This window comes from Alosa alosa, chromosome 18 (genome assembly GCF_017589495.1).
Source record: "Alosa alosa isolate M-15738 ecotype Scorff River chromosome 18, AALO_Geno_1.1, whole genome shotgun sequence".
Classification (NCBI taxonomy): Eukaryota; Metazoa; Chordata; class Actinopteri; order Clupeiformes; family Clupeidae; genus Alosa; species Alosa alosa.
In genome coordinates, this window is record NC_063206.1 from 22,311,217 (window position 1) to 22,338,483 (window position 27,267).

At 42.5% G+C, this 27,267-nt stretch overlaps 1 protein-coding gene across 2 annotated transcripts in view; it reads left to right on the forward strand.

The window, feature by feature from the left end:
* LOC125311390 (CUB and sushi domain-containing protein 1-like) overlaps nucleotides 1–27,267 on the forward strand; it is a 300,533-nt gene that overhangs the window by 225,103 nt on the left and 48,163 nt on the right. For both annotated transcript variants that reach the window (XM_048269385.1, XM_048269386.1), the window contains exons 23-32: nucleotides 831–987; nucleotides 2,578–2,769; nucleotides 4,959–5,085; nucleotides 6,962–7,164; nucleotides 7,420–7,611; nucleotides 9,990–10,128; nucleotides 10,531–10,718; nucleotides 14,344–14,538; nucleotides 24,894–25,010; nucleotides 26,339–26,452. In XM_048269385.1, the coding sequence (XP_048125342.1) occupies nucleotides 831–987; nucleotides 2,578–2,769; nucleotides 4,959–5,085; nucleotides 6,962–7,164; nucleotides 7,420–7,611; nucleotides 9,990–10,128; nucleotides 10,531–10,718; nucleotides 14,344–14,538; nucleotides 24,894–25,010; nucleotides 26,339–26,452 (1,624 nt within the window). The remainder of the gene's footprint in view (nucleotides 1–830; nucleotides 988–2,577; nucleotides 2,770–4,958; nucleotides 5,086–6,961; nucleotides 7,165–7,419; nucleotides 7,612–9,989; nucleotides 10,129–10,530; nucleotides 10,719–14,343; nucleotides 14,539–24,893; nucleotides 25,011–26,338; nucleotides 26,453–27,267) is intronic.

Consider the following 27,267-nt stretch of genomic DNA (forward strand, 5'->3'; position numbering starts at 1 on the left):
TGTATGAACAGTCTAGCGACGCATTTCATCAAGGCCCATTTGGACATGTCAGTTATTTGCACCACTGGTTAGATGTAAAACAGCATTTCGTTTCAGACTAGGCTACTGTTACTTAATTTGTGCATTAACAATAACGTTTCAGACTACTGTTACTTAATTTGTGCATTGACAATAAAGTATTACATGAACTAAAGATGACTAAAATCTTATGTAGAAGAAGAAACATTCACAAAAAATCCATCCATCCAAAATGACCTTTGTTTTTTTGATAGCTGTTGAAAACGGCATGGAACTGACAGAGATGTTTTTTTGTTTATAAATACATAAAAAAATAAATAAATAAATAACATTATGCTGATACCTTTTGCTTTTTCCCAAATACAATGTAGCCTACAGGTGTAAGTGACCTTTCATCAATCCAGTTGCAATGGATGAACTGTGATGAACTGCCCTACTTGTGATTGTTTAGAGATTTTAAAGGTTTTATAACAATTCTACATCTTCTTTGGCTATTCTACAATCTATTCACCTTTTCAGCACCAGTAGGGTACTTTCTGTGCAGCCGCACACACACACTCAGGCATGCCAAACAAGCATACACAAAAGTTTCAAGAGTGGGGGATGGAGTAAAATATGGAGACAAATTGAAGTGTGATTTATTTTCGCGGAACGGATGTACAGGACTGAGCGGCGGTCATATTTTGTACCGCTATGCGGTACATCTAGTTACTTTTTTCACTTACAGTGATGTCTTAGATAAAGCTGAGTTTCATATTTACATATCTGGACTTTGCTCAAATGAAGGCTTTGAGAATGTTTTTCCTCTGCAGATTTATGATGGGAGCGACAGTTCATCTCGATTGCTGGGCAATTTTTCAAGGAGCGAAATGACTAATGTCGTCATCAACAGCACCTCAAATCATCTGTGGATTGAGTTCAACAGCAACGGGACGGGAACCAACAAGGGCTTCCGGCTGACATACAGCAGTGAGTTTGAGTCTCCCAGAATGAGGAAATGAAATAGAATGGGAAAGGTGTCAGCTTTGACGTGGGTGATCAGACAACAGCGTTGTTTAGCATCCTCTGCACGTGACATACACACACACACACACACACACACACACACACATACACATACATATACATGCATATGTGCACACATACAGTACAGTAGACACACTCCCAGTCATAATAGCTGAAGTGATCATTGAGAAGAACAGGTTGTACATTCTCCCTCTTTACTTTGCCTTCAGTCCCTGACTTTGCCATGAAACAGACTAATATAGTGACTTGTGGGAGATCCAACATTTATGGGATTTGCTTATTCATTATGTTTAAAATTCAACTTGCATTAAACAGACACTAATACTAGGCTTCAAACATGCTCAGCCTCCCCTTAGGTAAATGCAGATAATGCAGAGGTCTACGTGTGAATCACCTGACAGTTTAGGTCAGATGACAAGTCGCACATGATGATTGATTATCATACAACACGCGTCTCTACGGATCCTCCCGGACTTGTGAAAACAATATATGTCAGGTGTGGTGATGAGTGGCTCTCTCTGACATGATGGGAAAACCCCCAGATGCATCTCACAATATCATACACACAGCACCACATATTTTACACAGTGATGAGAAGCCTAAAGAGGACAGTGCTCCAGCATCTTCAGTAGGGTATAACTGGAACATACATCCCTCCCGATCAGAAAAAAACCAACAACCCATCAGGCTTTCAGTGTGATGGACTGACGGAGAGGTGGGAAGCTGTAGACTCACACACACACACACACACACACACACACACACACACACATTCCACTAGTGGTGAGAAGGAGGAGAGCAGTGGAGATGATGTCCACTGGAGGCTAAATAATGATGGCTATTAGCTGCATTTCCTCGACCGTGTATGGCGTTCCAGACCATGGGTATTAGCACATAGCTTTGCTTGCCTCTGTCACATATGTAATGTTCATTATAATTCCAAGTTTTGGCTTACAGTACAGGGTATTTGCAATAGGATATTAGTATAATGGTTACATACAAAGACAGTATGTTGGGTTCCTAGAATTCCTTCAAGCTTGGAATTATGCATTTATAAACCAATTTGATCATGCCATATTTACATGAATATAGGTCCTCATTATCATTCCTAGCTTTGAGTTATGCAAATAATAATAATAAAAAAACATGAACGGATCGACATGTTTACACGTGTTTAAGTAATTCAACCGTAACAACATACAACATCAGATGCAGTTGTAATTAATCCCTTTCTCTGGTTGATATACACACTCCTATACATAGAGCTCTCTTAGAATAGTGAGCATGATAGAAGTCTCACGTGAAATAGAGGATTTCATGCTGTACTAGGCATATGTTTTTCCAGTATCAGATAAGGGCAAAACGCTTGAAGTTGTTTGCTAAGTAGTGCTGGACAGATGTCTTTTTATTGTTCCACCTTTGCATAATTATTGCACTGGAAGGAATCTCTCCCAGGCTTGGGGTTCATTCAAGTGGACAGATGTTTTTTTTTACATCCGGAATGGGCCTCGGGTTTAACATGCCTTTTTACAGGTTTTGACCTTGTCAAATGCGAAGAACCGGGGACTCCAAATTATGGGTACAAGATTGAAGACAACGGGCATTTTGCCAACACACGAGTGGTGTACAGCTGTAACCCCGGGTACACACTGCATGGAAGCAGCACTCTGACCTGTCTCAGCGGTGACCGCAGAGTGTGGGACAAGCCTCTGCCATCCTGCGTCGGTAAGTCTAGACCTGTCACGACAATATGTATCTCCTTCCTCCTTTTATTACTAATTGCTAGCAGACAGCTATTTGTATTCAGGGCAATGACTAAGCAGTAATTTCAGAGAGCTCAGTCATAATTTCATTCCTGTTCAGATACAATAGGTAGCTTTTCTCTTCTACTGGCAGTGGACCTAAAAGCTGCACTGGGTGCTTTTTTTGACAGGATTTTGACGAGCATAAACCTTCTTTTCAGTGTGACTGACAGCTTGTGAAAGTGTACAGAGCGGCCAGAAACTGTTCTTTTGTCTGAAAATAAAGAACATTTCTCGTATGTTTCTAGTAATATATGTTTTTGCACCATGTCCAATTGGATCCCACTCTTTCATAAAACCCTATTGCAGTTTTGCCCTTTGGACCCTATACAATATAATATTACAGCATATCCTTGAAACTCTGTAAGCCACTTCTTATCATCAAACATCATCTTGGTTTCAAACTGCAACCAGCATGGATGTATTTCAAGCTTACATTCAAGCCTCCAACATCTATTGTTTCCAAAGCATCTGCTTGGTACATACTGTATGACCATAGAAGCTGGCTCGGTTCAGTTTGACAGCTTGAGTGGAGAGAAAAAGTAGTACTTTGTTACACTGGAGAGAATTCTAACGAGCCATAAAGAGAAAACAAAGCATAGCATATGGAGCAATGTGGCTAGAGGATGTGGTGTAAACAGAGTGTGGTGGTAGTAATAATAATTTCAGGATCAAGTAGCCTTTTTATGTCCAGGCCACAGTCAAGGTTCATCAAAGATGTAAATGGTGACACGTTAGCTGAGCTTGCGGTTGTTCTTACAGATGTTTGCTGATCTTTTTTTTTTTTTTTCTGTCAGAGAACTGCCGGTTGATGGTGTTTGTGGGTATTCTTGTTTAACACGTCCCTGCCCTAACCCCTCTCCCCCCCCTCTCTCATGTTGTCTACAGCAAAGCCTGTTCTGTGCCTCTCTTTTGCCTGCTTTCTACAAGCGTAGGGCTTTATCTTGTAAAGCAAGAAAAGGGCAAAATCACTTTCCAGATTCCAGGTGCTGCATTTCAAATGCTGTCTGTGTCATTAAAAAAGAGAAAGAAAAGAGAGAGGGAAAAAAAGCAGAGAGGCACCCTGGCCCTTAATCCACCTGAGGGAATATAGCCAATTTCATTCCCAGGAATCTGAAACTGAGATAGGGGCACAGTGGGTGTCACCCTCACCCCATCCTGTTTGAAAGTGTCCCAGGGCCGCGATGAAGTGCCTCTAATGTTCAGGCAGCTACCTTTTTCAGTCCTCGCTTCAATTAAGAGCTGGCTTGCTGCGATGCCCGTTTGTATTTTTTTTTTTAGATCAATGGTGGATGGGGATAGAGGCTATATTTGACAAACTGCATGGGTAGTGTGCTGGCCCCTTTTAAATGCCTTGCACATAATACAGTTTTGTGGTGGGTAGTTTGTGTGTGTGTGTGTGTGTGTGTGTGTGTGTGTGTGTGTGTGTGTGTGTGTGTGTGTGTGTGTGTGTGTTTTGTGTGTGTGTGTGTCTGTTTGTGTGTGTGTGTGTGTGTGGATGTGTTTGTGTGTTTGTGTGTGTGTGTGTGTGTGTGTGTGTGTGTGTGTGTGTCTGTGTGTGTGTGTGTGTGTGTGTGTGTGTGTGTGTGTGTGTGTGTGTGTGTGTGTGTGTGTGTGTGTGTGTGTGTGTGTGTGTGTGTGTGTGTGTGTGTGTGTGCCGTGTGTGTGTGTGTGTGTGTGTGTGTGTGTGTGTGTGTGTGTGTGTGTGTGTCTTTGTGTGTACAAACTAATGCCCCGTCTTCCTTTTCTAATTAAGCAACACCGAGGTCTGACAAATTTTCAAAACAGTGTGAAAATTGATGGCGGTGCCTCTGGCGGATATTGCTTTTATTTGTCGCAATAAGGGGAACGCAAGAAGGATATTTATCCTGTCTTTGTGTTTGTACACGCCAAGTCACCAAGGTTAAATTTATTTATTGCATTTTAGTGGGCTTATTGATGACTCCACTTTACAGTGGGAGTCCTCGTAAAAGTACCGTAACGTGCACCAGTAGAGAGGGAATGACAGACACAGTAGAGGATGTTTCCTTGTTTAACTGAGTGTTTGAAAAGCTGTGCAGGAAAATCTGATGACCACGTGTGGCGAGTAATTGCTGTTGTTTCCCTACCAAGCCGAGTGTGGAGGTCAAATTAAGGAGGCCACGTCTGGGCGGATATTATCGCCGGGCTACCCAGCACCCTACGACAACAACCTCCACTGTACTTGGTCCATTGAGGCAGACGCAGGCAAAACAATCAGGTAATAAACCTTTACTGTAGTCACCACAGTGGCTTAGTGCTGTTTTGCCGTGTTTGTGCCTCAGTTTATTTTATAGCATAGTTGGTGAATATATCTGTATAGCTGTATCAATAACTCCAGAGAGAGAGAGAGGTTTTTGTTGTGTGTTTATATGTATTTGAAAGTGGAACATGTGGTGTCAAATCCACATTAAATAATACAAACTCAAAAGAAGTCCGCACACCATGGATGTATACTGCAGATGATGGCTTTAATGCACTCCGGAGCATTAGTGAAGCAAGCTAGTAAGTGAAAGCAAAGTAAGCAAAGTGAGCAGTGAGCAAAGTGAGCTCACATCCTCTGGCTGTTGTCCAGCCTTTATACCCCTTCAAGTCATCCCAGACAAGACACTCTATGTTTACAGATAACTGACCAAGTAATATATGGTACTTCACCTTTGCCCTCTCATCCTGTTATTCCTACATTCTTTAGGTTGTGCCATTCTTTAGGTTTTGCTTACATTTCCTGGCACCAAACCTTGTCTATGCCATTTTCTGCCAGGCCTGCTCTTTCACTTAAACCAGTCTTCCTTTCCCACACTGAACATACTACAGACTTCAGTTTCACAAAACAATGATATTACACAGAATAAAGATACTACATAAAAGATATATAAACTAAAGGATATATTTCAATAAAAGTCACGACAAACAGACAAAGACGTCATAGAGATATGACATCAATAACATATTTGTGTATATGATAAACATGTTTGCATTTTTAGCAATCAAATAATTGAGCCTGTACTGTAAGTGTCTATCTCCTCTAGTTATACAATGAAGTATGGAGCTCTATGGTCAATATGTGAAGATTTCCATCTGGGTTCATTGATAGAATAAATGGGCAGAAAACTGCTTATTGAGTTTCGGCTTCAAGGACAAGCTCTATAGTTTGGCTAATAGCTGAGCTTAGATTGGATAAGTACGTTTAATGGCTTGAGAATTAATTTGAAAATGATGGAATTGATGGGTGAATGATTGAATGAATTAATGAATGAATGAATGAATGAATGAATGAATGAATGAATGGAGGGATGAATGAATAAGTAATGAAGAAGTAAATTGATAGATATATGATTTAATTCATGTTTATAATATAATTATGAAAGAAGAGAGAATCAATAAGTTAGTGAGAGAGGAAAAGATGAGCCATCAATTAGTTGGTTGTCTTTAGTACTGTCATGCTGGTCAGTATTAGAACTCATGGGCTGCTCCGTATCTGTGTGTCTGTGTGCCGTTAGAGATGCTGATGTCAGGGACACAGGAGAACTAGAGGTAGAAATACTGGTTTGCTTTGTTTTTCTTTGCATTCAGTTTCTATTACACGCACAAGAGGATAACAAGCATTTTTCCCTTTCAGACAGGATTCATGTTATGAATTATAAATATTATGAGAATGTATTAATTTGAATACCCAGTGATTTTTTGACATTCCTTTTAAAAGTATGTTGAAGCTGTATATTTCCCATTCATTATACACAGCAAATACAGCCTTGCCTTTTTCACTGTTTCAATATGAAGGAAAAAAAAATGTTTTATAACTAACCTATGAATAGAATGGTGTTCATGAAGTTCATGAAATTAAGCAAATGGATTTACAACATGCCCTTTTTTGGAAATATTTACATGTGTGTCGCAACCCGCTTGCCCCAGATTGCTAATGCACCCGAGCCTGTATTTCCCATTTTAAAAACATGACTAATTCCTGATGATGTGCTTATTTGGTGAAAATTAAGTCTGCACATTTTCAATCTGAAACACATGGCATGTTTTGAGCTGATAAACCGCAACGCGGATGAGGCGTGAATATTCATCTCGGCTGCTTGATCGTCCCTCAGCCTCCACTTCATTGTCTTCGACACGGAGGTGGACCACGACATCCTGAAGGTGTGGGATGGTCAGAGCGAGAGCGGGATCCTGCTGAAGGAGTGGAGCGGTTCGCAGCTACCCGAGGACACCCACAGCACCTTCAACGTCCTCACACTGCAGTTCGATAGCGACTACTTCATCAGCAAGTCTGGCTTCTCTATACAGTTCTCAAGTAAGAGGCGCAACCTCCTCCATCATGCAGTGTCATATCTGGTGATGAGCTGCTGTTGTAGTTGAGTCACATTTTAGTTTTTGCCCAAAAAGGTTGTTGTTTGATAACGAAATAACCATTTTTGTTCCTGTCGTGGTATGTTCAGTAAACCAAGGTCTCTTAATTAGACTTCAAAACACTGTTGCACACACTTCCTACTGCCCAGTGATAGTAATGAAATGCCAATTCCATAATAAGACATTTTTGTTGCCTTAGCTACCACTGCCACAACATGCAACGATCCTGGAACGCCACAAAATGGCACCCGGTATGGAGACAGCCGGGAGCCAGGGGACACCATCACTTTCCAGTGTGACCCGGGCTACCAGATGGAAGGGGATGCCATAATCACCTGTGTGGAACACAACAACAGGTTCTTCTGGCAGCCGGACCCTCCCACGTGCATAGGTACACAGTCCGCTCCTCTGATTAAGAGTCCCCTATTGGTAGTGCTGTGCTGGATGTAGATGTTACTGTCATTACAAGCAGATTGTAAGTGACCTCTTGAATGGCATTGAGAGTATTAAATTATGTATTAATTATGTGTTATGTTCTATTAAATAGATATTGGGTTGTTATAGAACTCCGCTGAAAATCTTAAAATTCAAAGTGATACCGAGGTGCCTCACAAGCTTGCTTATAGTATACTTTAGTCTCTTGTTTACCAGAATATGTGTGCCCCCAAAGCTACCAAAGAGCAGGGCGGAAAGAGAGATTACCCAGTTTAAATAACGAAATCAAACGGAGGCCCCTGTGCATTTTAGTGAGGAATTACCTGTAATGCATTAAGTCCTCCCGGGGGAAATTCCGTGGCGCCTGAGTTTATGTGTTTCTGTCACCATGGGTGTGGGCTCAGCCCTGAATATCTGAAAATAATGCGGCGTGTGACTCCGATAGAACCCTCACTGGGCCCAGCTGTGTGGAGACGCCACGACTCTCTGCCAAGCTTCAAATCCCAGGATCCGTTTTCTGCATAGAGTTGTGTGCTTTTGTGTGTGTGACTGTGTGTGTTTGTGTGTATGTGTGTGTTTGTGTGTGTGTGTGTGTGTGTGTGTGTTAGGGTGACTTGCTTGTGTGTCTTTATGTGCTTGTGTTTGTGTGTTTATTTGCTTGTGTGCGTGTCAGTGAAAGTATGCATATGTGTGTTGGATATTCACTGCTTAAGCATTCAGACAAGGTTAACTGAGAAAAAGAATGTGTTGACGCAATTACACTTTGAACATAGCTTTATTTTGTGTGAGCTCCATCAATTTGATACAGCAGTACCTACAAATTATCAGCAGACCCCATTGGCTTCACACACTAATTCTTATTCTGTTTGTTTTCTCATGGAAAAAAAAATATTCAATTGCTTTTAGATATGATTGACCTCCTGGTGCAACTCCCACAGTACCGGATATAGAAAAGCTGTGGGCTAGGTTCTTTAGCATGCTAAGTATCCATAGCGTCACTCGATTATCATTGCGCCCTGTGCTCTGTTTGGATTCTAAGAGGAGGTGCCGCACATGCTGGAGTGTACAGTAGTGGATAATGGCATTTGATGCCCATGCTAGCGGGCGCTTTTTGGAATACAAATACAGTGTGTCTCCCTGAAACGCTCTTGCTGCTGTGAGGCACGTTCCTAGATCAGCATCACAGAGGCAGTAATGCTGTGTTCACGTGGACACAAAGAAGATAAGCGTTGCTTATAGCACTGGATTTAACTCTGGAACAGTATGTCTCGTCTGGCCTCCAAACCCAACAGCAATGTACAGTCACCATTGTGTGGCCTTAGACCTGTAGGGAATTGGTGGACATTGCTCACAATCAATTTAATGGATGACCAATGTAGGTGAGGTTATTACATACCATGTATGGTGGTTGAGAAGAACAGCATGCAGTAATGAGAACACATTGTATTGTCTTGGTGTGTCTTATGTGGAATACTTAGTTTTAGAATTGTATGCATTTTATTGCATCTTTTATACATTAATAACCCCAGGACACACACACACACACACTGACACACACACACACACACACACACACACACACACACACACACACACACACACCACACACACACACACACACACACACACTGACACACACACACACACACACACACACACACAGCTAAATAACAGTGCCCCTTAAGCCTGTGCATAGCTCCTCCACTTATACAGTAGTCAGCCCCACCCCACCATTTCATTGCTCGCTCACAGCCCTCAGGCCATTCAGACGCCAGCCAAGGACGTGGTGTCTCTCCAGCAAACCCAGAGCCTCCGTCACTAGCCACTCCAAACCCTCTCGTGTGAGAGGCAGGCTTTTCCCGACCACCTCCTCCACCCACAGACAAGGAGCGATCTCGCTCCCACTCAGGCTTCATGGGCCCGAGACGCGCAAGATGGAGTGCAGCTGGGACTGAAGCCCTGATCCCAGCTGTGTGATGCTAGACTTGGCATCTCTCGACTCGAGTCAAAGCCCCTTGGCAGATGTTGATTAATGCATGCTATTTATCTCCTCATAAAAAAAAAACAAAAAAAACTGTATGAACTGTTTTTATGGTGTCTGCCCACACAGGTAAAAAAAATAGAAACAGCAAAAAAAAAATCAAATGCTATTGTGCTTAGGATTTTGCACGGATACCAGCACTCGATTCATGAGTGGTGGTCCGCAGTTAGTTTGCTTCCGGCGCTTCGGTGAATTGCTTGTTTGCCATTGCCCTGTGTGTCTGTTTGTTGAGGAATCATATTAAAGCCCCCCCAAGTAGCTCACTGATGGCCTCACTCTCCTTGTTGCGATAGCGACCTGCGGAGGCAACGTGACAGGACCTGCTGGGGTAATTCTATCACCCAACTACCCACAGCCATACCCACCAGGAAAAGAATGCGACTGGCGGATAAAAGTCAATCCCGACTTTGTGATCGCTCTAATTTTCAAAAAGTAAGGCACTCACGTTGCTCTTGTGTTTAATATGGGGGGAATCAATCAACTTCATGGTGGTGGTTGTTTTCAAAGCCTATTTTAACAGAATGACTTCTGATATTGCTAACTTGCGCAGGCAACTTTTGTTTCTTCTATCATTTGTACATTACTGAGCAACCCACAGGGGTGCTTAAAAGTGAACAGAGTAAGATTTACAAAGGAATGAAACTGTTGCCATTCACATTTAGTTTAACCTGCGATCAAGTTCTCTTTTTTATGATGCTGAGCACCTTACAACTTCTTTGACGTCAGAGCGACAGATGGCTTCTAGTGTTTCACCCTCATGTAGAATGTTTTTTTATTTCTGTTTCTCTGTTTCTCTCATCCGTTCTTTCTTTCTGTCTCTCCTTCACTGCCTAGCTTCAACATGGAGCCCAGCTATGACTTCCTGCACATCTACGAGGGCGAGGACTCCAACGGGCCGCTGATTAGCAGTCTGCAGGGCACCCAGGCCCCGGAGAGGATCGAGAGCAGTGGAAACAGCCTCTTCCTGGCCTTCCGCAGCGATGCCTCCCTTGGGATGTCAGGCTTCGCCATCGAATACAAAGGCAAGTCCCAAGCGGCAGGTAGCCTGTGGTGACGAGGACCCCTGCCTTCCTCTAGCTTACATTTGCTCTTAGAAGAGCAAGCGACCAGTTGCAATACCCCCCCCCCCCCCCCATCTTCTCTCTCTCTTCACTTTTACCGCCTAAGGCATTTCCAGCCTTTGGTTCTTAAGTATTAATGATGTAGAGATTTTGTCTTGCAAATATCTGTACTTGAAAGCTGTCTTGCTGCCTAAGTCAGATGCCAAGCCACAGCGGTGAGGATTTTTTGTCCTTTGCTCACATTTATTTGTGTGGGAATGATTTATTACAGCGTATGATAACAGTTGGGTTATGCAATGTGGTTTTCATAATTCTTATGGCTTGTGGGTGAAGCAGCGTTAGCTCATTTGGGTGCCAAGGTGCATTGGTATAAACAAGCCCGTAATGATGGCTGAGAGAAGGCGCCATTTCGACAGACATTTTCATACTCCATGGCCACACACACGCATACAACACACACACACACACACACACACACACACACACACACACACACACACACACACACACACACACACACACACACACACACACACACACACACACACACACACACACACACACACAGGACACACCACATACACACACAAACGAAGGAAGTTTGGAAGTGTTTTGCTGTCACAAGTGTGAGTGCAAAATGCGTAGATGTGCAGAGGGGCCCAGGCCTGTGATTATCTCGCTCACATGTGAACGGAAAAGTCGTGCTGATTGCTGGGATGTTGAAATTATGTCTGTCTGATTTTTGAGGGGAATGAAATGGGGGATGAGGCTATAACACAATTTTGAATCGGATCTCTGGGGTTGCCGAAAAATAGTAGGAATGTGGATAGTAGGAACAGATCATTCTGATGAGTTCAGCTTGAAGTGTTTAAGGTCACACGGCTGCTTTGATTTGAATTTCCATGTGACGTTATTGTGCGAACAAGATGAGTAACAACAGCTTCAGAACAAAAGATGTGAATTCATAGCAACCCCTGCACCCCACCCACCCCCCCCCCCCTACACACACACACACGCTATGATCACCTCCTTATATAAATCCATTGACGTCCTCTCCTCAATTTGAATGGTTCTCACTAATTCTCATTTTTGTTGAAAAGCATCATCTGTACTGTATTTTGGGCTCTAAAACTCAATCTCCTGCCCTCTTTGGGTGTGTCCCACACCGATGGTGATAGGGTGATAAGGCTGAATTAGAAAAATGGGCCGCACGAGCACGTCCGTGGGCTTGAAAATGGATGATGACTCATCCATTGTATTACTTTGATGTGTTGGTGTGATAGCTAGTTGTTTCCAGATATGCAGTGTCCCCTTTGGTCATCACAGAGAGGTATGGAAGAATATCAATTTGTGGACCAATTTTCATATTTCATGTGAGAACACAGAAGGGAAGAGAAAACACCAGCAATAGCAAAGAGAGACATGGCCTCATATAGCAATGTACTCCAAGCTATTTGTGTTGTGGTCATTTCAAAAAGTGCTCGGAGTACTCGTGGATGTCTATGTGTTTGTATGTGTATGTCTGAAAGTGTGTGTGTGTGTGTGTGTGTGTGTGTGTGTGTTTGTGTGTGAGAGAGAGGATGTCTCTGTCTGTCTGACTGTTTGTGTGTTGTGGTCTTTCTATTTGCCATTGTCGCACTCTTGTGATTGAAGCATGGGCGAGATTGCGTCGCACCACAGCAATTTCACCGATAGAATCTTCAGCCTCCCCTCCCTCTCTCCTGCCCCTTTCTTTCTCTCCCTCCCTTCTCTCCTTCATCTTCCAGTAGCAGGAGCTACAGCGAGGGGGGAAAGAGAGTGGGCTGTCAGCTGTCGTGGAGTTTGGCAGCCCCTCCCAGTAGCTCCACCACCTCCAGAGCTTTCTCCAACTGCCCAGCGTCTGCTTGCCTGCTGGCAGAAGGACTGGCGAGCTGAGCTGAGGAGAAATAGAGGGAGAGAGAGAGAAAGAGAGAGACACAGAGAGAGAGAGAGAGAGAGAGAGAGAGAGAGAGAGAGAGAGAGAGAGAGAGAGAGAGAGAGAGAGAGAGAGAGAGAGAGAGAGATTAGCCTCACCTCACCTCACCTCCCGCCCCCCTGGTGTTGGCTGACTATAATGCATCGTGCCCTGAAGCGAGCTTGATCACAGGCGGCAGAGGAAGTGATCTTACCTGACACTCAATGAAAACCTCTCAGTGAATTACTGTCAAGCTATCTGTATAATCTATCTTTCTCTCCATCTATGTACTACCTCCATAGTTAAAGGACACTTAAAGGAACACGCCACCCAATGTCAGTAGTAATATATGTTCTTACCCTAACTTTCACGAGTTGAGTCATACCTCTCCCGTGTCGGTACGTGCACTCAAACGCTCTGACGCGCGGCGTGAATGTGTTAGCATGTTGCTATGCTAGCGGGCTCAGACGTAGCCATAGAGGGAGGAAGATAGCAGTAATCTAAAACATCCACGTTTTCCCTACTTAAATACAGTTGCACGAGTAGTTGATAAAAATGTGTAAGGTCACACAACATGAAACGTGGCGATTTTCCAAGCGAATAAACAGGAGAACTACAATGTGTGGCGCAATAGCACTTGGGAGTACTTCGACCTAGCGTAGATCCTATCCACCACAGAGTTCAGCCGACCCCTCAGCCTCCCCCTCCCCCTCCGAGGCACACACACAGTCATTTCCGTAAATAGAGACAACCTGCCCTGCTGGCGTTAGTTTGAGCTGACTTAGCAAAGTAACAGGTAGTGGTAAAGTAGATTGTGAACAATCATGGTTATAACATGCATTGTGACGGGTTGTGATAACAAGCAGAAGTATAGTGATTTCATGTTTCATAGAATTCCGCTTCGCTGCAAACGGCGGAAAGCATGGCTGGGATCTACAATTAGGTGTTAATTAATATTACTACGCTAGGTCGAAGTACTCCTAAACTGTATTTAAGTAGGGAAAACGTGGATGTTTTTGATTACTGCTATCTTCCTCCCTCTATGGCTACGTCTGAGCCCGCTAGCATAGCAACATGCTAACACGTTCAAGGCCACCGCACCAGAGCGCTTTGAGTGCGATACCGACACGGGCGAGGTATGACTCAACTCGTGAAAGTTAACGTAAGAACATATATTACTACTGACATTGGGTGGCGTGTTCCTTTAATGGAGATGTGTTTACCACAGTCCAGAAACCACATGGTTACCTTCCATATGTTCATCTATCCATTCATCGGTTGCATCTGTGCGTCTGTAGCCTAAATGTACATATAACTGCATGTTACAAGTAATGGGGCATTTTACAAGTAATGAGGTATTTTAATTTGAAATAATGTACTCTATAATAACAAGCATTATATGTAATAGGAAGTTGTACTTATGATGTTTTTCTATACCCTGATGCAATCATCGGTGTGTCATCTGAAATGGACAGGCAAGATCATTAGAAGCAGCATTTGCCCAATTATTATGATGATCAGAAATAGAACCCCTTAAAATGGCCCTATTCTGTAATGCTCTGACCACTGGGCCCTTCCATAGCTGACCCTACATTATGGTAAAAGCACAGTATACAGTATACAGTATGTATTGATTTCTGTCCCCTCTCACAGAAAAGCCACGGGAGGCATGCTTTGACCCTGGCAGTATAATGAATGGATCTCGAGTGGGAATGGACTACAAATTGGGCTCAACGGTGACGTATTACTGTGACTCTGGCTACAGCGTGGTGGGACCGGCCACCCTGGCTTGCATCATGGGGCCAGATGGAAAACCGGTGTGGGACAAGGCGCTTCCCACATGCAAAGGTAAGCAAATATGCACCTTTTAATTACATAGGAGGGGTTTTTCACACCTTGTTTTTTTGGAACGTCGGTGCAAGCCTGACTCAGAGCCTACTTAGCGAAAAGCCTTTTTTATGGAGCTGAGGAAACTAATTTTGAAATACTGATTGCATAGTGTGTGGATAGTGAACTAACGGAAAAGTAATACTTAAGTGAAGTGTTTTTTTTTATGAGGATAGAAAGAGAGAGAACCTGGTGCACATCTCTCAAAGGCGTGATTCCTTTCGCTGTGTGCTACACCCGAGGTCTAATAGATTTGCCCTTTTGTTCTATGTTCTACTGCTCTCAGTAACCATGCCAATATCAAGCCAGCCTTGAAAAGGATTCAAAGGGATTCGCTATTGGCTTACACACAGAGGGATATACATGGGTGAGGGTCCTAGGAGGGTCCCTTTCAAGATCTCTGTTTCTCCCCCATTTATCTCTGTTGCTCTCTCTTTCTTTCTCTCTCCCTCTCATGGATGAGGTCTTCAGAGTAGCTGAGTGACTGTGGAATCTTTAACACTCATTCTTTGACACAGTTCAACCCCCCAGACAGACACACACACACACACAAACACACCCTCTCACATTTCCACACATACACACACAAACATAAACACTCAACACCTCTGTAGCATATGCAGCTGTCCATAAGAGGACAAAAACACTTTCAATTCTTCCATGTAGAATGCTCAGTGTTCAACACACAAGTGTTCCTGGAAATGTTTTCTTGTTCAATGGTACCCACAGAATATTTAAGAAGACATGTTTTTTAACTACTACATGAAGCTTATATTTCAAATACTGACTATAACAAAAAAAAATGTAGTGAATGTCATTGACACATTTGAGTTTAATCTCTGATGGCTGTAGTGCAAGCTTTTCCAAAATGGCATTGTTCGTTTGCTCTCCGACACAGTGCACTGAGCGAGCAGCGGAAGTGATTGGTAGTAGCCAGCTGAGCACATTATGCCTGGGACCGCTTGCCCTCTTTAAATCGCATGCAAAGCCAGTAAACCAGGCGTGACAGGCACAGCAACCTGGTGAGGTCTGTGACAGTGTCAGTAATCTGCACCTTAGGTGTGGGCTTGTGTGTGATCTTGTTGTGAATTCCGACTCGCTGTGTCTGAGGTAGCTCTGGCCCGAGCACCGCATGTGGATTAGACTCTCCTACTGCCTAGGTGATGACATGGAATATCTACCCATACATTACTGATTTGAAATATATGCCAATGCTGGCTGCCTTTAATTCATACATGTCATATGCAATACAAATTGATATACTGGCAAGGGATACTTAGCAATTCTATTGGCAGGATTTGTTTTTTACTGTAGAAAAAACTGTAGGTGTTTGTCACAAATTTTAAATGCAATGTCAGGGAATCTATTTTTGCAGAAAGAGGTGTGTTTTAATTCTCGCTATTTTTATCTATTTCTTTCTTTCTTTATTTATTTATTTATCTATCTACTGCAGGGTAGTATTATCTGGGAAGCGAAAATAGTCATTTGGATGTGGCGAGTCCTCAGCCATTTAGGAAAGGCAGAACACACAGGTTAATCCCTTTTAGCAACCCTGAGCCAGGACTCTCCACAGGAAAGGATTAGGTTGTAAGGGTTAGACAGGAGGCTGTTAGTAATTCACAAGGCTGTTATACAGTGGCACAATGGCCTCCATTGATCAATAAGCTAAGCTTCAAAGAGAGGACATAATGAAGTAAATTCTGTTGTTGTTGTTGTTGTTGCCTTTTGTTGTTGACCGTAGTGGTTTTCCACACTTCAGAGTAAAGACATCTTATGGCTTCCGTATGATCACAATAGGCAGCAGTTAAATTTGATTTGAGAGGTGGATTTGCTTTTTTGTCTTAGGAAATAGAAAGTGCATACTAAGCACAATGGAAATCACACTGTGCAAGCCAGGGGATGTGTGGGGAAGGAGGGGGAGGATTTTGTCATATCATCTTTCTGGCCACTTTTATCTCTGATCTCTAATAGTCTTGTAGACTATTACCGCATAACATATGGTTGGTCTCTGCTTCACCATATTTAATTGGAAAAGTGGTATATAGCTACTGTACCTAGTCAATAAGGCTACATGGCTAAATCGGAAGTATTACAGTTATAAGTCATTATAGCACAATACCGTGATATGAACTCAAAATCAAATGCTGAAACATCAGTATTGTAGTGACAATTTATTAATTCCATGTGGTTGGTGTTGAGGTAGTGTTGTCAACTTTGAGATACAACCTTAACTCTACAACTCTGACTTTTAAAGAGCTAAACCATTAGGAGGGAGGCAAGAAACTGTTGTGCCTTCCAGTGCAAAATACATCTCACTACCCAAGTGCCAAAAGTGTTTGCAAAGTTCCGCACATCAACACTCACTTACTGTACGTGCCACTCTCTAAAGACTTTGATTGTTGTAGCTCAGGTGAGCTCAGAGAGAGAGAGAGAGAGAGAGAGAGAGAGAGAGAATATATTTTAAGGTGCAGAACAATTGCAAATTTGTGGGTGTCTCTTTATTATGTTCTTTGATGCACATGGCAGGAAAGAAGAAAAGAAGAATAGTAAGTATTCTCCAAAAGCATCTGCCCCCCCGTTCTCCAGGTGTGTGCTCTTTGAGTGGCAGGGAGAGTCGAGTCACATGTCAGGTATGCAGATCAGACTGGGAGACTGAGGAAGGCTCCATTTGAATGTTAAGACTCCTCTCCCCTTCTAGCGCTGCCGATTGATTACCAATGTCCCCCAGCAACACCCGTCTGATGAGAGGAATCATTATTTATTCAATCGTTACTGTGGGCAGAAGAACGGCACCTATGTCTGACTCCGTAAAACGCCACTGAACCAACCCAGGAATTCCATTTTTTATATTATTTATTTAATGTAAATGATTGCTTTATCACTTTTCCAAGATCAAGTTTTACTGCATACCACAGGAATGTTGGGAGTGAATTGACAAATTATTATTTGCATTATATTTCATTTTGTGGTCTGTTTTGGCTGGAGTTTATACACTTTCTCCCCCTTGACAAGTTAAAAAAAGAACAAGCAATAGCCATTTGGCATCTTTCTGGGGGTTTATTTTTGGCAGCTGTTTGGAATACTGATGCTCTCTCAGGCTCTTCCTTGGGCTCTTAGACAAAACTAATTAGAAAAGGGTGAGATCCCTTTAAATAATAAAGGATTTTCCCCCTTTTCTCAGCTTCTCTCATCCAAACAGGTCTTTTATGCGTTTCCATAGAAACTAAAAGACTGTCTCAGTGCTCTTGAATGAGGAATCTTCCACGGCTGTAAATAGAAAGGGGATGTGTGTGTGTGTGTGAGAGAGAGAGAGAGAGAGGGAGAGAGAGAGACAGACAGACAGACAGAACAAGTGTGTTTATGTGTGGTTGAGAGACAGAATATGTCTGCATGTTTGAATAAGAGATAGAGAGTAAAAGAAGCACAGTATGTGTGTGTCTGTGTGTGTCTGTGTGTGCGTGCGTGCGTGCATGTGTGTGTGTGAGTGTGTGTGTGTGTGTGTGTGTGTGAAAGAGAGAATATGGAAGATACAGAGGCAAGCAGGAAAGCAAAGTGTGTGAGTATGTGTGTGTGCAGGAGAGAGAGAAAAAGAGAGAAATGGAGAGAATGAGGAAAACTGTTTGTGCGTGTGTGTGTGTGTGTGTGTTTGAGTGCACGTGTGTGTGTCTGTGTGTGTGTGTGTGTGTGTGTGTGCATGTGTGTGTGTGTATGTGTGTGTGTGTGTGTGTGTGTGTGTGTGTGTGTTGAAGGTTAAAGCACCGTGGTGTGTCGCCTCTTTGAGGCGCTGTTGACACACAACATGAGAAAATGGGACACATCATATGGCTTACACACAGACACATAAGTGCACCATCTCTTGTGTGTCTGTGTATGCACTAGAGAGAGAGAGAGAGAGAGAGAGATGAGGAGGAGGAGAGATGAAGGAGGAGAGAGACAGGGAAAGGGGGCGCTGTACTCTGCTTCATACTTTCCACCTAGACTGAAATTCCCATACTTGCTCATCCTCCCTCTCTCTCCCTCTCCCCGTTCTCTTTCTCTTCCTCTCCCCCTCCTTTCTCTCTCTCTCCCTCCCTCTCCCCCCTCCTTTCCTCCCTCTCTCTTTCTCTCCCTCCCTCTCCCCTCTCTGGCCACTCTTCCCGGGTGCTCTGGCTGCTCTCTCTCTCGTATCTGTGTGATTACATGGATATTTTCAGTGGCTGGCTCTCGCAGAGAAGCCGGGAAGGTCAGGTGGCAGACACATCTGCTGTCATGAGGCTCATGAAAGAGAAGAGCACATGGAGTTGCACAGTTTCATTCCAGCACACAAAAAAGGCAGCTAATGAATGACTCCTAATGAACCATTTTGTCTTTTGTCCTTCCCTTACTCCATAATTGTGGGTGTCAATATGTTAGAAATTATTGGGTTCGACATCCAGAGAGATCTTTATTTCATGTTATTTTTGTGTGTGTGTGTGTGTGTGTGTGTGTGTGTGCGTCTGTCTGTGTCTGTGTGAGAGAGAGAGTGTGAGGGAGAAAGAGGGGAGAGAGAGAGAGAGAGAGAGAGTTGTGCAGTGTATATGCAGTTGTGTGTTTCCATGTAAGAGCAGGTAGAAGGAGTAGATGAGTTATCAGGCTGCAGATAAAATAGTGAAATATACAGTAGCCTACATTCCCAACAACATCTCACATCATGTGTCTATAGTTCCATACATTCCTTTATATTTTGACAGTTCAGCCTGAATATTTCAGCATGGTGTCTATTGTTTTGATGTTGGCATGCAATCATATCCAGGAATTCTCTCTGTTTGCTTTAATCAGGATCACTTTCTTCAATATAATTCAAGATTCTTATTTTGATTATTATTATTTCTTTATTTGACAGGGACAGCGCTCATCAATTGTTGACCGTAAATGAACCACAGTTAGCCCTATAGGCCATTTTGTGTCTTTTGTTTCTAGTTCTTAAAAAGGCAACCTCAGATTAAAAAAGATCATCTTAACAAAACTCAGCCTAGATTTCTAAATTTCTAAATTTTCTTCTTCTTCTTCTTCTTCTTCTTCTTCTTCTTCACCCCATATTTCATTTGAAACATGCAGGCTTGTCAGCATTAAACAACTCTGCAAAAAGTCATTACAAAAGGCTTCAAACCTCAACCCATATCAAATTAAAAAAAAAACCTGTTAAGTGCTGTTAAAGATAAGATAGCATTACTCTGCCGAACGTGACAGTCTGGGGGCTTGGGCTGTGACAGTGATGTCAGTTCAAAAGAATAACTCAGCATATTTTCTGCCATTAAGAATTACTGAATTTGTTTCCAATACCTGAATTTCCATTGGTACCAGAGTGTGAAATGTCTAGTTGCAGGGCAGGCCTCTCTACAAAGGGTGTCTTGGTTTTTTCTCACTATCTTCCTCTCAGCCTTCTCATGGAAGGTATTATGTGGGGGGGGGGGTGATGTGATGTGATCAAAGGTACTCGAAGGAGTCTGATATGCAGAGAGCGGCGAGAAGCGGCTTCACCCTGACACCAGGGTTTGGCATTCCGCAAGGTATTGTGGGTAGATGAAGAGAGGGACCGGGGGCCGCAAGTGTTCGGAGGCTTAGCACGTGGAGGATGTGCCAAGAATGTGAAATGAGGATCATTGTAGCGAGGACTGAGGGAATGAAGGGGAACAAGGCAGGAACAGAAAGATCACAGGACAGGGCGGTAGGGGTGGAGGGTGGGGGTGGGGGTTAGGGATGCTTGGGGGGTTTGGGGTGGTGGAGGATTGAAATTTTCTGAGGGCACAGCCCAAAGTAATGTCAGCACGGGTGGAGATGACAGGAAGGGTTAAGTGAGGATTCAGGGTCACAGGTACTGAGTCCTGTGAAAGTGGAAGTCGTTGATATGTGTCTGTGATGCAGCCGAGCAGCTGACCGAGGTGCTGTCCAGTTTCTGAGGGGCACTTGCGTCGCTGGCGCACACACTCTGGGACACAGAGACCATGATACTGTCAGCTAGACTCAAGGCCAAACCGGGTGCAACGTTGAGTCTGGAAAGCTATCCTGAAAGTTGCTCAGTTGTCTGTTTCCAGTGTGCATCTGATTATCTGTTTTCATTGGGACGTTGGATATTGCTGGATAGTCCACTATGTGAACTATGGGAGGCCATGAGGCCCAGATGGAGCTAAATCCCACAGACGGCGGCTGAGAATCAGCCAAATCAGGTCCTCACCAGAGCCCGAGTGCTGCTGTTAGGAAGGACTCTGATACAACCCCAAATCAGAAAAAGTTGAGACGTTATGTAAAATGTGAATAAAACCAGAATGTAATAATCTGCAAATCTCTTAAACTCATATTTATTCACAAAAGGACACAGACAACATATCAAATGTTGATTTTCATTTTGAATTTGATACCAGCAACACGTTCCCGAAAAAGTTGGGACCAATGTCTATGAGCACAGTTTGATACTCATTGAAAATTGTATTTAAACATGATACAAAAATACCACTGTCTTATCTGGGCCTGAGCTTGTTTAAAATGGACTGTGGTAACGTGGAAAAAGGTCATGTGGTTAGACCAATCAAAATGTGCCATTCTTTTTGGAAATCATGGACTCATCTGGGGTAAAGATGAGAGGGCCTATCCAAGTATCCAACCTATCCAACTTGTTTTAGTGCTCAGTTCGAAAACCCAACATCTATGACGGTGTGGAGGTGCATTAGTGGCTACAGCATGGGCATCTTGCACATCTGGCAAAGCACAATCAATTCTGAATGATGTGTACAGGGTTTGAGCAACATATATTGCCATCCAGGCAAAGTCTTTTTCAGGAAATAACTTGAATATTTCAGGAAAACAATGCCAAAATGAATTCTGCACATATTTAAACAGTATTTCTCCATAGAGGAAGAGTCCAGGTGCTAAAATGGCCTGTCTGCAGTCCAGACCTGTCAAATCAGGTGCATCATGGAATGAAAAACATGACTAAGAATACTTTGCACTATTGAGCATTTAATTCTCAAAACTAGAGATGCACCGATATGGAATTTTAGGGTCGATAGCGATAACCGATATTTATTGGTTTGTTGTGACCGATAAGATAACCGATAATATTACTCTTGAAAAAAAATTGTGAAAAGTGATTTGGGGAAAGCATTTAATAAACATAGTTTTATTGCAGTAATTTTACCTACCACCAAATGATGGACAGAACTCATAATAGTCCTCAATAGTACAGCAGTCAACATAACAGTAGCCTAGCCCTACAGTATGTGTGGCTCCTTTAAGTGAACCTGACGTCAGTGAATTGCGAGTGGCTAGAGAGTATGAATCGTTTTCATTTAGGACGAAACACTCATAAACTGCTCAGCTGGGAATAAGCTACAGTATAGCGACCAAATCAGAGTTTGTGAGGGAAACTTAGGTTTAGTTTCAACTGCGGGTAACTGAATAAAGCTGCAACTCCTCAGACTGTATCTTATGTCCGTCTACTCTGTTGCGCACAACCTGCTGCAGCAGAAATGAAAGGGGTTAGCGAAGGTTTTAATAACTTATTATGATGACCTGTCTGGAACTGAAGCAGGAATGGTTAGCATTTTTCTAGGTAATACTACAAAACCCAAGCTAAAGTAATGCAAATATAATACTAAAACACAACTTAGAACTAGGCCTACTTATGTGCTCGTCCCACTAACGAGTTTGTTTATTTGTTTCCCTGACCAGCGCAGTAAAGTGCAAACACATCAGCACAAGACGACTCTAGATAGGGCTGAGCTCCGCTCTGGTAAGGTTAAATGGCGGATCATTCACGAGAGGATTTTGAGATGCACAGATTCCCAAATGAGCATATCCACAGATTTTGTTAGAGTGGTGAAATACATTCACACCGCTGACATTATATTGAGGAAAAAGTATAGCCAACCAAGCTTAAGTAGCTCAGTGTAGCCAGACGGACCTTACGTAGGCCTAAATTAGGACTTTAAAAAATATCAGCCCAAATTATCGGCCAGAATTCTGTTATCGGACCGATAATAATATTTTCATTTTTTCACTTATCGGCCAATAATATATCGGCCGCCAATATATCGTTCATCCCTACTCAACACTCTAGCAACTGGTCTCCTTAGTTCCTAAACATTAACATAATTTTGTTAAAGGAAGAGGAAGAGGTGAAGCAGCACAGTGGTAAACATTCCCTGTCCCAACTTTTTTTGAAACTTATTGCTGGCATCAAATTCAAAAGGAACATATATTTTCCATGAAATAGTCCAAATTTTCATTTTCAACATCTGATATGTTGTCTATGTCCTTTTTGCTGCTAAATATAGGTTTACGAGATGTGTATACTATCACATTCTGTTTTTATATGCATTTTACACGTCCCAACTTTTTCTGATTTGGAGGTTTAGGATAGTTGTTCCTCTGCTCCATGCGTCTTGGTCACTTGGCTAGACCACGGGCCAAGTCTGGGCCAGCTGCAGCTGCACTCTTTGTCCAGATGCTGCTACTTTCTGTGACTCTCTGTGGTTCCACTGACATCTACCCCCAACTGCAGAATTTGTATGCTGGACACAATTAGCCGCTGTCTCTCCTTCATAGACTGTCCTCATCCACTGCACTCTTTTTCATCGACGTCCAGGTACCCTGTGTCTCATTTCTCTGTCTTTCTCTCTGTCTCTCTCTCTCTCTTTCTCTGACTGTCTATCTCTCTCACTTTCTCACTGTGCTTTGCCGTGCTGAGCTGTATAATAAAGAAACAGTGCTGTGAGGCTTGGTTTAGGTGCACCGCTCCTGTCAGTTTTTTCATGTGCCTTAGACCAGTGTACATATTTGGATCAATATGTAATTTCTTTCAAGGATGGTTATTTTTATGAGTTATGTGCTGGATAAATAGCACGAAAAATGGCCATTTGAAGAAGCAGCTATGTTGCATGGTGTTCAGAGAGGACTCCAAAAAGGAGCAGTCTCAGTTGGTTTAGAAAGGCATGAATTGACATTAGTTCAGGCTGTTTTTAAACAATTTGAAGTGCACTTTACCCATACTGTAGCACGTTGATTTTCATGGATTTTGTCACTGAAGGAGAACAGATGTAATGGGTGGATCCTTCAGTCAGACCCAAATTAATGCATCATGAGTGTTTTGGTGTATTCCAGAGTAACCAACCATAACAAAAAAAGTTTTTTGTAAAGGGCGTAAGTGCAGACCTGTGTTTCAGACACATCTACAGACTACTAATGCTCATGCAATGTTAATGAATATACCATTTTAAGACAATACTTTGGCTAACACTGTCTTTTGCTTTTACTAGTCTGTTTAGCACCACTGTCTTTTGCTTGTCTGCCTATGGTATTTGTCTATGGTGGGTTCTTTAGTGCCAAAAAATACAAAAAACGCGCACATCCAGATCCAAACAGGTGCTGGACCCAAAAATTTCAGTAATAAAAAAAATGACGTTAGTCCGCACACTGAAAACTCCTTATAAAAAAGAGTTAATCACCACATGTGGTGATTAAATCTTTTTTATAAGGAGTTTTCAGGGTTCTTTAGTGCCACCACAGGCCTCTAGATGTGAAATGAAAAACATATTATTAGGGTGGCTCTTACACTGTTTCATGCACAACAAAAATTGCAAATGGGCATGTTTTATTTGGAGAAAGCTACAGCAAAATGAAGTGATGTTTTTTGTTTTTGTATGTATGTATCTGTAATGTATATTTTGTATGCATCTGATGTCTGACCTGTGGGATATACTACAAAGCACGCTGAACATACCCAGGCTTTCTTTGAATAACCTGGATCGACAAATATGAAACTTGCAATCAGAGTTACTGTAAATGGTACCACAACAGGTTTTGTTGACAGCATAAGACACCATGGTGATAGAGCCACTTTCATGTTACAGCATACCCTGGCTTTGAGTGCAACATACCTCGCTAACCCACTAATCGAGCTTCGTAGTATACCCCACTGCTCAGACATTTTTGTGTTGAAGACTCATGCATGACACCCATGCAATCAGACATAAATAGTTGCAACTATTTACAAATAATTAAACTGCATTTTTTCTCCAAACTACTTTGTTGTGATAGATCAGTTAGGTTCATTATAGAATCTAATATGGCCTAACGTTGTTGACACGTTGCTGACTGACTAACCAGTGCTACATGTACATACAGTAATCACCACCATGTGTTATAAGGGTCTGCAGTCAATTCACATGCTGTAGATGCTCCGTTCAATGAAGTTGCCATGTTACGAATGTATACCTGTGTGTCAATTTACCCATGTTATGTGAATCTTGTGGGTTCTTTAAACAAGATATTATATTTTTTTTGTTTGTTTGTTTTCCCAGCCCCTTGTGGGGGTCATTACAATGGATCTGATGGTGTGGTCTTGTCTCCAAACTATCCCCACAACTACACCACTGGGCAGACCTGCTCCTACTACATCACTGTGTCAGGAGAGTTCGGTAAGCTGGAATAAGCTAAATTCCATCATTGCTTTTTTCATGATATGACATCAGAACACATACATAGACTTCACATACAAGTATAAGGCTCGCATTTGAAGCAACGGTTGGGTGTTTTTGATGAAAACTAGTCTGAAGGTCAACAGATTGATTGGCTCTGATAAAAGATAGCTAGCTTGCTTTGTGATGTAGTTGGTCAATAGACCATATTAGTCAGTGTTGTGTTGTTTTCACACTTTTTTGCAGGGTTGCATCTCACATCTCACATCAGACCCAAATTACAAAACATCTCAATGCAGTTACCTACCTGAATAGCAAGGACAGCCAGTAGTATGAAACAGATGTATTTATGTGTCCTTCACATGAACAGATACTTTGTTGACATTAACGTTGATGAAAATTAATGTTGATGATATATCTTAAATTCTAGTTACCAAGAAAAATAACAATGGTGTACTGTGCCTTTATGATCGTTTTGGGACGTAATCGTCCCAAAGCTTTAAGACACTTAGCCAACTGTAGTTTCCATGAGGTATCAGAGTCTTTCCAGAGGTTAACCCAGCCATGTTTGCTGCATGTCCTGTGCAAGATGTGGACCAACATCCAATTAGCGTGATAATGGAGTCTGTTCAGGGTTTCGTTTGACCCATACTCTGGTATAGTCCTTTTAGCTGTGTCTCATTTGAAACAGTGACACATTCAAAAGGGTCCATAATGGTATGTCCCTCTCTGTGCGTTAATTACGTCTCCTCTGGCATCTGAAATGGCTTTAATTGCCACCAAGGTCACATCCACAGACAAGAGGTTACAAATGCCAGATTTGTGAATACTGAAATACTAATACGTGAGATGCGGAAACGGGGTGAATTTGTTTCAGTGGCTGCTGTTGGATGATGTGTTGGTCACCCTGTGGACAGGGAACTGAGCAGTGCATTCCTCTCTAAAGTAGCCTTTTTCCCTCCCGCAACAACCGCACAGTGACAGAATCAATACAGCACAACTGGAACAAGAGAAAATGTGCAATTTATTATTTACGATTCAAAATCACTGGCTTTGACTCACTCTCTCGCTCTTTCCCTCTCTGAGCCGCTGAAAAATGTTTCCCACTACTTGTTCATAAACATTTCATGACATTAAAAAATGATTGGGATTGCACAAATACAGTTATCAAACCAAAAGAAGTAGCTTCAGGAAGTAATGTAGGGAGTTTCTCTCTATATGTGTGTGTGCGTATATACATATGTGTGTACCCGCATGTGTGTGTGTGCCTGTATGTGTGTGTGTGTGTGTGATTGTAACAAACTTTATTCATTCCCTTCTCCCCTCAGTGGTGTTTGGGCAATTTGCCTATTTTCAGACGGCCATGAATGACTCAGTTGAGCTGTTTGATGGGGCCAATCAAAATGCTCGGCTCCTCAGCTCACTGGCAGGTTCTCATACAGGTAAGTAATAGCGTTATGCCCCCGTCATTGTTTGTTGCACAGGGGCTCGCTTTGAAATGCACAAATCTGTTGGAAAGTGTAAGCGCAAGCACATATGGCCATTGCAGTCATTTGTAAAGCGAATTAAATACGGGCAGTTAAACAGTGGTGGGGTCATACAGAAAAGCTTGAGCTTTTCATCCAGAACACTAAAATGGAAGCCCCCTATCTCAATGAATAAATCTAGAGAGGAGACTGTGTGTGTGTGTGTGTGTGTGTGTGTGTGTGTGTGTGTGTGTTGGTGTGCGTGTGTGTGTGTGAATAGAGGCAATTTCAAAAGAGCATTGCGTCCAAGAATGAATGCATAAATATTCTTTAACATATAAAAATTTTCATTCTCCTTAGCCTTTGTCAGCAAGTCCTCGCTCTAGCAAGAATGTGCTTTGGGCTTTTCAACTCTGTAGGACTTAAAATTCTAGTCCCAGAGGGAGAAAATCATTTCTGGTACAGCCCTTTACTGATTTCACATTCATATTACCATATACTATGAAAGGTGGTACAAAGGCAAATACTAACCCCAGTTCTACCATTTCAAGATCCGCAGAAGAGCTGGATATTCACAGTTTTGACACCACATCATTGTGTTTTTGCATCGCACATTCATGTCAAGGGGTACTTCTTCACTATATCCTCTAGACAAGCTGCAATTACTGTGCTATTTTTGGCATTGTGGCAATATATGCTGTCATCATGTACTGTACTATGTATTCAGTCAAGCCAATTGTCAATCCAACATCATTAAACACATTGTTACGTCACATCAAAGATGGAGGAAG